Below are 13,677 nucleotides of genomic sequence, written 5' to 3' on the forward strand. Positions count from 1 at the left end.
CAGAAGATGGTGAGGTCTGCTTAACCGAGGAGATGACCATGGTTGGCTTCCTAATTCCGAAAAATCACTTTTTGCTGCTGTTGTCAAAATCCAAGCAAGCACCTTTGCATACACTGAAAAACGGAAAAAATATTAAGGGTACCAGAAGACAACTTACACTAGGTTTCTGAACCAGACACAGCTTTATTTCAGACGCCACATGCATCCTATGCAACCCTCTATCCGCCTGCAACTCTCTAGTGCTCTAAAGTTAGTTTCTGGTTCCTTACATGCAACATGAACTGCGAAAAAGAAATATACCTAATACTCTTAAGTATGGTCAACAAGGTGTCCACAACCCTTATGAATTACTTCAGGATCAGCAAAAGCCTTTCAGGGATTCCCCTACTTCCACATTAAAAAAACAATCCTGTTGCCAAAGTCAAATATTCTAACCTCTATGTCCCTCACTCTTGCTGTATACCTAGACTTCAGTCTCCCAGGTTCGTCAATATCTACATTGAAACAGGTTTAGGTGCACAGCAGGGCGTGTGCATCCAGCAAAATAAAGAGGGTGCCCAACTCTACTGACAGATTTTTACTAGTCTTCCCTTCTTTGAGAGATTCGTGCCATTAAGTCTTCAACTCTATTCCTGCTAATGTATTTTAGTGAAGGCCCACAATTATTCTAAAAATTGCTTACCTAACCATCTTAGATCTATATTCCCAACTTGCTATCCTAAGCCTAAGTCTCTCCGGTGCCCAGTATCCAACTTGTAATGCATAACCACGTTACAAAACTTAAATGCCACCTTTCAACTACTGCCCTACATAGTCCTAGATCTCATCAAACAAGTAAAAGGCTTCAGTGCCTTTAGAGCACACCAAGCTCTAACTACTAAGAAAGGGAAGCTATTCGAAAAAGTAACTTGTTACAGTCCACATTACGACTGCACTGTAGAATGGCCATTTGCAATAGCTAGTCCATTCATCAGTTTAAGAATCTAAGCATTTAAGGTGCACCGGGAACCAGCGACATGCAGTCTTCCATTGCTTCGAGTCAAGGTAAAGGGCATGGAACCAGTATGAACAAAAGTTCAGGAAGGGAGACTATATCGTTTTTTATGCAAGTAACGCATTTCAAGACTAGCAACAAGAAGAGTGCAAAGGAAACGAGCATAACCAGGATAGATAGAATGTAATAACAACAAGCCGCAACCAAGAACATCTAATCCCTATTTTGGACACTGTGCTATTGTAATGCAAAAAAAAAAAAAAAAAAAAAAAAAAAACATAATTTGATTCCTGTTTTGAAGATGATGGAGCAGGGCAGGACTACCAACGCTTTGAGTTTGATATGGACAAGAAAGAGCACACTTAATTTTCGTATTGCTCATCAGCACTAAATATCAATTTAGCAATGATTTAATGAATATACTTATCAGTTACATTTGTATGTATAGTGCTTACAGGAGGGTAAGAAAAAAAAAAACTTTAAATCAAAAGCACACAAAACGGCAAGAAGAGTGAAACGCATTCCGCATTTAACAAGATGCATAATTGTTTATATTTGTAGTCGATAGTGATACCTCTTGCTTGGAAAAGATCAATCTCTTTGGTGAGACAGTCAATATCAATTTGTAGCTGCCGGTTACAGCTCCTCAAATTTTGCATTTCTTCAAGCTGAAAAACATTAGTGTATTAGTTATTTTCTGGTCATGAAAAGCAACGAAAAACAGCTGCAGTGTGCTCTGGAGGAGTGGTAACGTATTGGATATTTAATACATTTCCAATGGTATTACGAACAAAAAAGGGGCAACTTACTGAAGGAATTTGGGAAGCAGAATTCGATCTTTTAAGGCGCCTTCGAGTAAGATTGTTCTCCATTTCATTAACTTCAGATTTTAATTTATCCAGCTTCATCTTCTGAATTTCAAGTTCTCTCTGCAGCCTCTCCATCCTGGCTTTCTGATGAACCAACAAAGCTGCAATACACAAAGGAAAGTTGAAGCAATTCAGCAAATAAGGCCAATACCCTCTTGATTTACACCCTACAATGTGGATGTACATCGACAACAAGCAGTTTGGACGATCTCTCCGAGCCTACATTTATTACAATCATAAATAAAGAAAACTTACATCACATCATAACCACTATTTCACCTTACATTTCAGAAAAAGAAAGGGTGTCCCGTTGTGTTGGTTTCTCACTAAGTTCTGGAGGAAAAGTATTTTATATTTAAAAAAAACATCTAAACAAGTCTGTGTTCCGTGTAGGACGTTTCTAGTTAAGAAACGTATATTTGTTTTGTAAAAATAGAACTGAATAAAAATCTAACCTGATTATATAAACCTTTAAGGACCAACGACACGCTTTAAAATGAGGGTTGAATGGTTAAACAGGGCAACATTAAGCACAAGAGGAGACCATCTGCAATGACATAAAAATGTATCCGGTGGCAGTGTCAAGTGGGCAGAAAATAATCCAACATTTTAAAATTGGGCTTCACTCCAACTGATTACAAATCAGATAGAAACCACCACTGTAAGACTACTACTAAATATGATTTTTTTTTAAACCAAAAATAAGAGCACCTCAGCATCTAGCACTTTGTCTACCAAAGGCAGTCTTCCTACCACGCATTCACTACCAAGAGCCCTCACCAGCTGCAGCATTTCTCAAAATCATAGACCTACTGCCTTTACCTTGACCAAAGGTGGGAAGGAAACGAAACAGCTGTGCATCCAAAGCCTTCAATGTTCTGTTGCACATTTGCAGACTACTGTCAGCAGTCATTAATCAAAAATTAATAGGTCAGTAATTAAACTTTACACAGCGCTTCTTCTGATACCATTCCATCTGTTTTGGTTATCCATCTTACTCGACACTTCTTACGGTCACCAATACATCCAAAAACGTGTATTACCTGGTCTGAATAGGTCACTTAATCTTCAGAATCAATGACTGCTCTCTCTGCTGCTTTACTGAATTCTGCTGCTTTACTAAATACTTCTTTCTTTCTGTAGCTGCAACACTATATATTCTAAAAGCACAAGTTACTTACCTTTGGTAACGCTTTTTCTAGTGGATACAGTATCTACCTGTGGATTCCTCACCTTTTGAATATCCCTGTGTGCAGCACTCAATGAAAACTTTTCCATAGCTCTCCATATCGACAAGGGCATCACAATGGTACGGCTCCACACACGACTCCGTCTGACGTCGTCGGAACCATAAGAAGTCCTTGCCGGCGTGCTGACGTCAGTTTCACCCGAACTGGTGAACACCAACATCACAAGCATAGCATGTGCGAACTTAACCCAAAGATTTATATACATTTATATAAAACATCCATTATATATATATATATATATATATACATATGGAAAATGTCACTTATCCAGTGTACATCTGTCTGTGGCATGTAGTGCTGCAGATTCACATGCTATGCATTATTCCGCCATCTAGTGTTGGGCTCGGAGTGTTACAAGTTATTTTTGTTTGAAGAAGTCTTTTCGGGGTCACGGGATCAAGTACCTCCTCCTCTCGGTCATACTGCGCATGGGCGTCGACTCCGTTGTTAGATTGTTCTCTTTCCACTGTCGGGTTTGGACCCGTTTCCTATCCACAATTTGCAACGAATATGCAAACAATTTCCTTCTAGGCAACGTGGAGGCGGTGGGTCAGTGAGGAATCCACAGGTAGATACTGTATCCACCAGAAAAAGCGTTACCAAAGGTAAGCAACTTTTTCTTCTGATGGATACACCTACCTGTGGATTCCTCAGCTCTTGAATAGTCCCAGAGCATTTCTGTACTCTGAGATGGATGCCAGTCTGCCTATACAAAGAAATCCCATAACACTGAACGGTCAAAATGGCCATCCCTCCTCACTTCTGAGTCCAAACAGTAATTTTTTGCGAAAGTGTGGAGGGACGTCCAAGTTTCCGCCTTGCAAATGTCAACAATAGGTACACCTCTAGTCAAAGCTGAAGTAGCAGACTTAGCTCTTGTCGAATGAACTCTTACACCCTCAGGAGGATCTTTCTTTGCCAAAGCATAACATATTTTGATGCAAGGAATGACCCACCATAACAATGTTCTTTTGTGGACAGCTTTGACCTTCAACTTACCCACGTAGCCAATGAACAACTGATCGCCCATTCTAAATTCGCTCATCCTGTCCATGTCGAAGCTCAACGCTCTCTTTGGATCCAGACAATGCAGCCTTTCCTCCTCCTTAGATGGGGAGGACGGTAAAAGGAGGGTAAAAGGAGGGTAAAAGGAGGGTAAAAGGACGGAAGTGGGATGGACTGCCCTTTTTGCTTTTGTCGCCGAATGAAAAGGATTCACTACCTTTGGCAGGAAAGCCGCCCTGGTTATCAAAACCACCTTGTTGGCATGAAAAGTGGTTAACGGGGGTTTTATGCTCAGCGGTTGCAGCTCACTAACATCTAGCCCAGTGGTTCCCAACCTGTGGTCGGGGGACGCCTAGGGGTCCGCGAAGCCTTCTCAAGGGCCTAGTAAATTAAAAAATATTAACAAATATTGACAAATTAGGTCCCCAGTTTTCAGTAATTACTCAGGCGGGGGGTCCCCGGATTCCCGTGATGATTCAGTGGGGGTCCCTGGGTTCCATTAATGTTAAAGTGGAGGTCCACAGAAATCAAAAGGTTGGGAACCACTGATCTAGCCGACATAATCACCACTAGTAAAACAGTCTTTATCGTAAGGCGTCTCAACAGGCAACTATGTAAAGGCTCAAACAGGGCGCCTAACAGGTAGCTAAAACCAAACTAAAATCCCACTGAGGGGTGATGAATGGAGTAGGAGGAAACATATCAGTCAAACCTTTACAAAACTTTGAAACAATAAGGGAGTTAAACATTGAGGGCTGATTTTGGTAAACCAATAAACGCTGACAGTGCAGACAAATATCCTTTCACTGTCGCAACTGTACAACCCTGTCATGCTAAAGAAAAGAGCAAATTCCAAAACATCGGCTAGTCGAGCCTTTAAAGGTCAAGCATGCCATTCTTCGCACCATCTGACAAATTTGGTTCATCTACCAGCATAAACAGTTTTGGAGGGATGTCAGACTGTAGAATATTCACCACATCAGGAGGAAGAGAAAAAGTAATTCATGTTGCCCGGTTTGATCTCCAGGAATGTAGATACAAGCTCTGGAGGTGTGGGGTGTAGAACCCACCCCTGCGAGTGAAGGTCTTCCCTGAGAGTGAGACGTAGCTAAGGGCACAGTGAGAATTGAAGGAGGTCTGTGTACACACCCTTCTTGGCCAATCCGGGGCTATTAATATGACTTGGGCCCGGTCTTGGCGAATCTTCCTCACAACCCGAGGAGAATCAAGGGTCTGGGCGGAAACACATAAAGCAACAGGATGCTCCAGTCCAACTGAAACGTGTCCCCTAGCGCTCACTGCATCGGATACTGGAGACTGCAGAACAACATTGTCACAAGTGGCCAAAAAGGTCTATCTGAGGTTTCGCGCGTAACTGGATGACGTGAAGAAGCACCCCTAGATGGAGCCGCCACTTGCGGTCAGCTGAAAAGTGCTAAGGATGGCCGCACATGTTGAAAACTCCAGCCAAATGGTTTGCCACAATGCATATCCGATGATCCTGAGCCCAGGACCAGAGTTGCAGAGCCTCTCTGCAGAGAAGGTACAACCCTATTCCACCCCCCACTGCTTGTTGATGTACCACACCGCAGTAGTGTTGTCTGTCAAGATCTACATGGAGTGACCAAATGGAAGGGAGGAAGGCCTTGAGAGCCAAATGTATCACCTGCAATTCCAACAGATTGATGTGAAACACCTGTTCCTCTGAAGACCAAAGACCCTTGATCTTCAGGTCCCCCAGATGAACTCACCACCCTAGAATGAAGGCATCTGTTATCACTGTGGTCACTGGGGGAGGGGAAAACGGTTCCCTTGTGTAAGGTTTCCGTCCATACTCCACCACTGAAGATCCACTGTAGTGTTCCTAGAGATCTTTATCGACTCCTTGCGATCTCCATTCTGTTGAAACCACTGCTTGCGGAAGCACCACCAGAGAGCCCTCATGAGCCAACATGCATGAGTGACCAAGAGAATACAGAAAGCAAAAAGACAGAGCAGACGCAGGACTTGAACAACCGCTCCATTCTGGAACATCAGAATCGTGGCATGAATGTCTTGAGGAAGGGGGCAGGCACGATTCACTGTTGTGTCCAGTACTGCCCCTATGAACAGGAGGCACTGAGACGGCTCCAGGTGAGACTTGGGCATATTTAATGAAAAGCCCAGGTTGAACAACAACTGGGCCGTCAACTGTAAATGCTGCACCACCAACTCTGGAGACTTGGCTTTGATTAATCAATTATCTAGGTAAGGGAATACTAGTATTCCCCACCTTCAGAGATGTGTTCCAACCCCAGCCATCACCTTTGTGAAGACTCAAGGTGCGGAAGTAAGACCAAATGGAAGGACTGCAAATTGGTAATGCTGCGTCCCTACAATGAACCAGAGATAATTCCTGACTGCAGAATGGGAATGGGAATGGGAAAATATGCATCCTGCAAGTCTATGTAAACCATCTAGTCTTCTTTTTGCAACGCAAGAAGAATGCGAGTCAAAGCCAGCATTTTGAACTTTTCCTGCCTGAGAAATTAAATCAAAAGCCTTAGATGCAGGATTGGGCGTAAACACCCTTCCTTTTAGGGAATCAGAAAATGTCTTGAATAACATCCCTGATCCCTTTCCTGCTCCAGAAACAACTCCACTGCTTCCTTTAAAAGAAGTGTTTGCACTTCCTGCCCAAGTAAAAGAAGATGTTCTTCTGAATAACAACTGTGCTGGCGTGGAAAGTGAGGGAGGAACCCTTGGAAGGGTAGGGCATATTCATTTCCAACAATGTTCAACACTCAATTGTCCAATGTTATGGTCTTCCAAATCTGTCAAAAATGAATTAGCCGTCCTCCCACAGGCAAAGCATGCTGCAAGATGTCAGAACTAGGGTTGCTTTCCTGCACCAGTGGGCAGGGAGGCAGAAGAAGAAGATAGGAGGGAGGATGATAGACGGAATCTCTTTGTTTTGACCTGCCACGCCCTCTGTAGGACCTATACATAGGATTGGTCGGCTGCTGTTGTTGCGTCCCTCAAAAGAAGTATGTCCGACCAAATCCTCTGAATCTACGCAGCAGTCCAAAGACCGAATAGAGAGACTGAAGGTCCAACATTTTAACCGCTGCCATGCTTTCTTTAAACCACTCAAGGGCCAAATATGCCTCATCTCTCTCGACCCATCAAACGGTAAATCCAAGAGGGTCTGCTGAACATCGGTGGAGGAACACGTACCTCTCAACCATGCATGTCTCCACATGGCAACCAATGTCCCCATTGCCCTCGCCACAGTCTCTGCAGTATTCAGTCCAGATTGTATGACCCGCTTTGCTGCAGCCTGGCTATTACTCAAAAGCTCTGGAAAATTCCTTTGTAAATCTTCTGCTGCCTGGCTATCACTCAAAAGCTCTAATAAATTACTTTGTAAATCTTATCCTAACTTAGGAAGGACTGATCTAGCAGTCTTATATCTCCTAGCTATTGTCTTTGACACTCCTGCAGTCGACAGAGGCTTCTGCCAAATCTCCAGAACCGGTACTGTTAACGCCTCGTTAAATGGCAGTAAGGACTCTGAAGAACGAATGACCTCTGTTAACAACCTGGACCTCATCTCAGCTGTTGGGAGAGACAAGTCCAACATATCAGCCGCCTTCCGCACGATGGCATGGTATGAGGCCAATCCAGGTGTAGGCAAGCCCTGTGGGGACAACAACTCCCACTATGGGTAAGTTGCCAGACCACCAGTCACTTCAAACCCCTCAAAGTCCTGATTGAGGCGATAATCTGATCTTCCTCGATGTCCTGACCTTGGTGCAAGGTTAGATATTGCTCCTCCTCCAGCTGCCTCAAGCTTCTCTTCTGGATTTTAGCATCAAATCCAGAAACGGCATCAGAAGAGCACAGGCTGACGTCGGTGACACCGGAACCGGCGCTGGTGATCTAGGTCCGGGAGATGAAGATCGTACTTTAGAGCGACGCGACAGACTCAGACCTCTTCGACGTCAGTACAGGCACCACTAGCACAGATGATTCTTGCCGAGGATCAGTCGATTGTGGAGTCATCTTCCGCGGCACCGACGAAGGCCAGAGCAATTAGACCATAGGTAAGAAGGGCAGGAACAGAGGCTGCTGGTACAGCACCAGAAATCCTCCCAATGAAAAGGACATTGGACCCCTGGGGCCAGCAAGCGCACCTGACGAAAATGCCATAGATGGCATTAAGAAAATGTGACGAATCCGCCCAAGGAGCAAGAATGCTTGGAAACTCTTGCTCTTGTTGCGGAGGCTGAGAAGGGCCTGTCCTCAGTGGAATCTGTTTCTGCTTCAGATCCAGGGGATTCACGGTAGAAAATTGTAGCGGCGCTACCGGTGAACCTTTGGGTGACTTCGGAGAAGGCGTACAAAGCTCTGGAGTCACATCCCTGGAGGACCAGTGCAAGGGACTACCGCACCGTCGTTTCTTGTGCTCCTTCCTGAACAAACTCGACGAGCGACGTGATGGTGACCTCAGAGGACTCAGTTTTTCTTTCTTCTTTGCTTTCACAAGAAACAGCTTTGCTTCCCTCTCCTTTAATGCTTTGGGATTCATCCTCTGACATGACGAACACTCCCCGACGTTGTGGTCCGAACTCAAATAGTCCACATGGTCAGCAACAGGCATTTGATCCCCACACTCTCTACATGGCTTGAAACCTGATTTCTTCCTTCAGAGACATTGTCTCAAATAGGACAAAATACAACTTTGCTTTGATACAGAGTATCACCAACATACAGCCAAGAAAAACCGATGTGTGTTGGAGGCACGGAAAAAAGGGAACTGACATCAGCACGCCAGTGAGGACTTCCTATAGCTCGACTTCAGACGAAGTCGACTGCGGAGCCGTACCATTGTGACACCCTTGTTGACGTGGAGAGCTATGGAAAAGTTTCCGTCGAGGGCTGCGCACGGGGCTATTCAAAAGATGAGGAATTCACGGGTAGACGTATCCATCAGAAATGCTAATTTTACTACAAAGTTATAATAGGGATAAACAGAACATCACAATTATTTAAGGATTACGAGCAGTCCCCATTATAGTAAATGTACAAATAAGTCACTAAATTGTGAGTTCTTTGTATATGATCGCACAGCTTCAAACCTATTTTAGTTTTTACATAAAAAGTGCAGTCTCATGGTAAGAAAACAAACTAACCATTTCCACCAGCCTGCTTGAGTACAAACCGATGAAAGAACAATGATGTACCAGACATCCAAGAAGGGATTCAACGTTTCACGGCAAGGATCAGTGGGCAAATGAGTGTGAAGTAGGAAATTTGTTGCTTAGACTGTGTCAATTATTTTCCCTGCACCTAACTTTCTCAAGTTCAAAGGGTACTCAAACACTTTGCTGCTTCCACTGTTCAGATAATCCTTCTCAACATATATTCTCCTAATCTAGGATTTGTATTTTTCCTACACAAAACCACGGCCATCCTACTACCAGTACTTGAACCCACATGTGTGTATGTGTGTGAAGCAAAACACAACAGACCTCCCTTTGCCCACTCCATTTAGCACTCCTCCCTCCTCCCACCACTCTCAGAAATTGCACGTGCCAGGAACTTTTGAACCTGGCTAACAGACTGGAGACTTAGAGACGTCTGGTACAATGCTCATCCCATCAGTAAGGAGCACACATTTTACTCATCGACGCAAACATTTCACAACCATTTTGGATACATTTATCACACCTGCTCATTTGGCATGGAAGACTTTGTCGGACACAGTGTGATAGTGCCTCACTCCTGTATAGACTATGCTGGGGTACAGCTGAACATGCATCCAATTTTGGAGATTACAACCACACACACTTAATGATCCACCATTTAGATCCTTAATTGGAGATGCAAATGTCTTACTTTAACCTTAACATCAATAGTAGCAAACCCACAGGACGGTATGGGAGGCTTTCAAGATCATCATGTGAGGACTCTGCTACACTCTCAGTAAAACAGCAACAAGGCGATGGATGGAATGCTTGAATAAATCTCAGCCACTGCCAATTGCTCGGGCTTCATCCCAATCCATCGTTTTTCACCGACCATTTCACCTTAGTTTTGACCCAGCCATATGCAAATCAATTTTGATCCTGCTCCAATGGGAACATTGGCCCGAAGCAATGGAGATCCATGAAAAACACCTGCCTTATATATCAGCCAAACGTATTGGAAATTGATTGTTGCAATATTGTAGCTCTAAACATGACTATGCTGCTAGTGGCGCTGCTGATAGATTGTTATCACAATCTTTGGTCACAGTTTGTCAATGGACCATGCACAAGAGAAACAATAGGACAAACTAAGAATCTTGAGAGGCTATTCCAACAGAATCAGTTTGATTCTCAGATTAGAGTTGAAACGATTCATGCTCACACTTACAAGATTATTTTCTTTTATCCATTTTTAAATTTTAAAAACCTCTAGAACGTCTTAACGTCCCCAGTGACAAGCCAACAGTGAAACATAAATAATAATTATATCATTAATAATATAGTATTTTATCAATGTAACAGATGCATTACCAATTCTTTAAAAGTGCAGAGCTTGAAAAGCCTTCAGGTTGAACCCCATGGTCATCAAGAGGCATCCTTGTCATAGCCATGTACTGCTTTTTAGGACTGGCTTGACACTGCAGCTGACACCAGACCTTATTGGATCAAGATAAGAGAGACCTTTTAGGAGTACTACAGAGAAGGGGTTTCACTCCATCTATATGTTGGGGGGACAGAAGTAGATATTTATTGTCTGCCCCTATGTTTTCAAATTATTTGGGGAAGGGGGTCAGAGAGGGCCCCCTCCCAGAGTCCATTTTAGGACCTAAGGACCCCATTCCATGGGGCCAACTTTTAAAAACAAGAATTGTCAAAGCCAGTAGGTCTACCCTTTGTAAGTGTAAGCTGTTGCCTTTGCCGATGTTTGACTGTAAAGTATTGTAAGTGCACAGTGGTTTGTGATCCGTGTTCAATCCATACACATGTATAACTGGCATTACTAACGTCTGGCTAATCATGTTAAATGTTGAAAATAAAGACTATCACATCTCCCAGAGTAAACTTTCGATTCACAAATGCATCCACAGAGCTGATGAACATGTGCCTATAGACGTCCAAACGTTAAATAGGGCACCTTGGACTGTTAAGGTGATGGATGGTACCTGGAAATGAAGCTATTACACGCACTGCTTATTGCATTTGCAGCTGTACGTTAGACAAGCCATCAGATCTGTTATAGTATCTCTAATATTAAACACAAAGGATGGATGATGAAAGTCCGGTAACAAGAGTGGTAAATAAACCACTCCTATGAGAATGAAGGCAGAAGACTGGAGGGACTGACCTACACGGAGGAGAAACTAAACACTGTTATTTTTCTACTGGCACAAACTGTAGCTTGCTACAGTGATCAACAAACATTCCCCCCTCTCAATATCCTTGTGGGGTTTCAAAGAGGGTTTTCAAACTAGGCAATCTGTTTGTTCTACAGTTGCGAGCACAACAGAAAAAAAATAACAATGTGATTTTTAAAGAAGGCAATTTGAAATGCCTGCACGATAACACAACTCCTTAATGTAAGAGGCTGGCAGCAATGACAAGTTGCTAAAATGCAAAGGAGTATATGCAGAATGTTTACAGAAAATCTGCATTACACAACTTAGGGGCTTTGTCAAATCCCAGAACAGCACAGGCATTTACCTTCTTTAAGCAGACCCCAGTAGCCAGCATGATTGTTACATAAATCATCTCACTTTGAAGTCAGAGAAAATAAAATAAACATTAGGTTCTCTCAAAGACACAGCGGGACATTTGAACTCTATGTTTGAATACACAACAAATATGACCAGATAAGAACGAGTTTTAAAGATCTGTTTACAGAAAGTAAGTTTGTGGAAGAATACAGTAAACATGGCTTAGGCAATAGGAGGGACAAACTGAACATGGAAAGCCTAAAGCAAATAAAGTCAGCAAACAGAAAGCCAGAAATGTGATTTACAAACCACAAAGCCAAACATAATCAATGGGCGGAATACATTCTTAAGTCAACTTTCTGAAAGTCCCCAAGATGTCTTGAGCAAACAAGACAGTTGTGATGTTTGGTAGGCTGCGACCTAAAAAGGGAGGAGCACCCCGCCATGACCCCAATCCTAGGGCTGCCTTCTTACTAGTGTCCCGTGGAGCCTACCACCACACACAGTGGTTTTCCATTCTCACCAGTGCATGGTCCTGTTAAGAAGCATGCTCCCAACTTGGCAGGACTGCCAAAAGTGATCCTAGCACATGGGAGCATGCTTCTGTTTCCCTGCCTGTGCGGGCAGCAACACTGATTGCTTCTGCCCGGTGACCTCCCCTCCCTAGATTTAGTCTTCTGCCCCAGGGATAGGGTTCCCAGGGCCTGGAAGGACTGGGGCTGGGACCTGCACCCCCCTCCCATATATTTAAAAGGGGGAAAAAAGAATTGCCCTCTCCCACCATGTCTGACAGGTTCTAAGCTGTCCACAAGATGTTGGAATTAGGGTTTGGCAAACCCCACCCCAGCCACAGATGAAGGCAGTGTGCAGAATAGGGTTGCTTGACTATGAGAGGTCGGTTGCAGGGCCTGGGCACAGGTTAGGTCCTGTGGGCAACCCTGTGCTGCACACCACTGAAGGGGCTGAGGGTGTTGGCTTTGTATATGGTAATACAATATTACTTCATGTTAAAAAAAAAAAAAAAAAAAAAGATCCCCAGAAAGTCATTGGAAAAATATGTAAGTCACCTCAGCCATGCATTGTTGTCATCAATTATGTAATTCCAGATGTTGAGGGTGATGATACCAATAATGTCATAGAACATGTCATGAGGGATGCATTGTGGGAAGTAATTAGCAGTGCATGGCCACGGCGCGATATATGATTAATTCAATGTACAAGGTCTAGTTACTCGCGATAAATAGGTAGTTTAGTTAGGATCAGTGTCAACAGGAAAAGCATTTTCTGTTTTACTAATAACTTTGGCGCCGTTTGACGAATCTTCACAAAAATGTTCTAAAACTAGTGTACCAGTCAATTCAGCTTCTGCCTGGAATGTTTTGCATGATTCGTCAAGCAGGGGCAAAGAAAAGGGGGGATTGGGCGAAAGAATCTCATAACACGTTTACCCCATTCAATTTCCCATAGGGATATTAGACACAACTACAACTCGAACCGCTGGATGGAATTACACCAAATTTAGCAGAACCTTGTTCCAGAAAGAGCTCCTTATCTAAATTGGGGAAAATCTGTTCAGTGGTTTTGGTGGTATTCGATAAAAAAAAGATTTATGTATATCTAGAGATGTGGTACAACAACCCAACAGCAATGCTGTGACTGGCTGGCTACAACCTGACAGGAAACCTGCAGTTGCCATTTTGCACCCGATCCTGTGCGTGTGTTGAAAGGGGGGTGGGAGTGTAAATGAAGATGAAATATGAAAAAAGGGTCAGGATACAGGTATACTGACCCCATAGGACTGATGGAGAGGTCTGTGAGGGACCCCTCATGGGCAAGAAATTGCATAAAACATTT

The 13,677-nt window shown here is 43.5% G+C and overlaps 1 protein-coding gene across 4 annotated transcripts in view; it reads right to left on the bottom strand.

The window, feature by feature from the left end:
* The window catches only part of TAB2 (TGF-beta activated kinase 1 (MAP3K7) binding protein 2), a 190,732-nt gene that overhangs the window by 23,171 nt on the left and 153,884 nt on the right, over positions 1–13,677 (bottom strand). For all 4 annotated transcript variants that reach the window (XM_069235181.1, XM_069235180.1, XM_069235179.1 and 1 more), the window contains 2 exons: positions 1,804–1,964; positions 1,569–1,662 (listed from right to left, as the gene is read on the bottom strand). In XM_069235181.1, the coding sequence (XP_069091282.1) occupies positions 1,569–1,662; positions 1,804–1,964 (255 nt within the window). The remainder of the gene's footprint in view (positions 1–1,568; positions 1,663–1,803; positions 1,965–13,677) is intronic.

This window comes from Pleurodeles waltl, chromosome 5, assembly GCF_031143425.1.
Source record: "Pleurodeles waltl isolate 20211129_DDA chromosome 5, aPleWal1.hap1.20221129, whole genome shotgun sequence".
Classification (NCBI taxonomy): Eukaryota; Metazoa; Chordata; class Amphibia; order Caudata; family Salamandridae; genus Pleurodeles; species Pleurodeles waltl.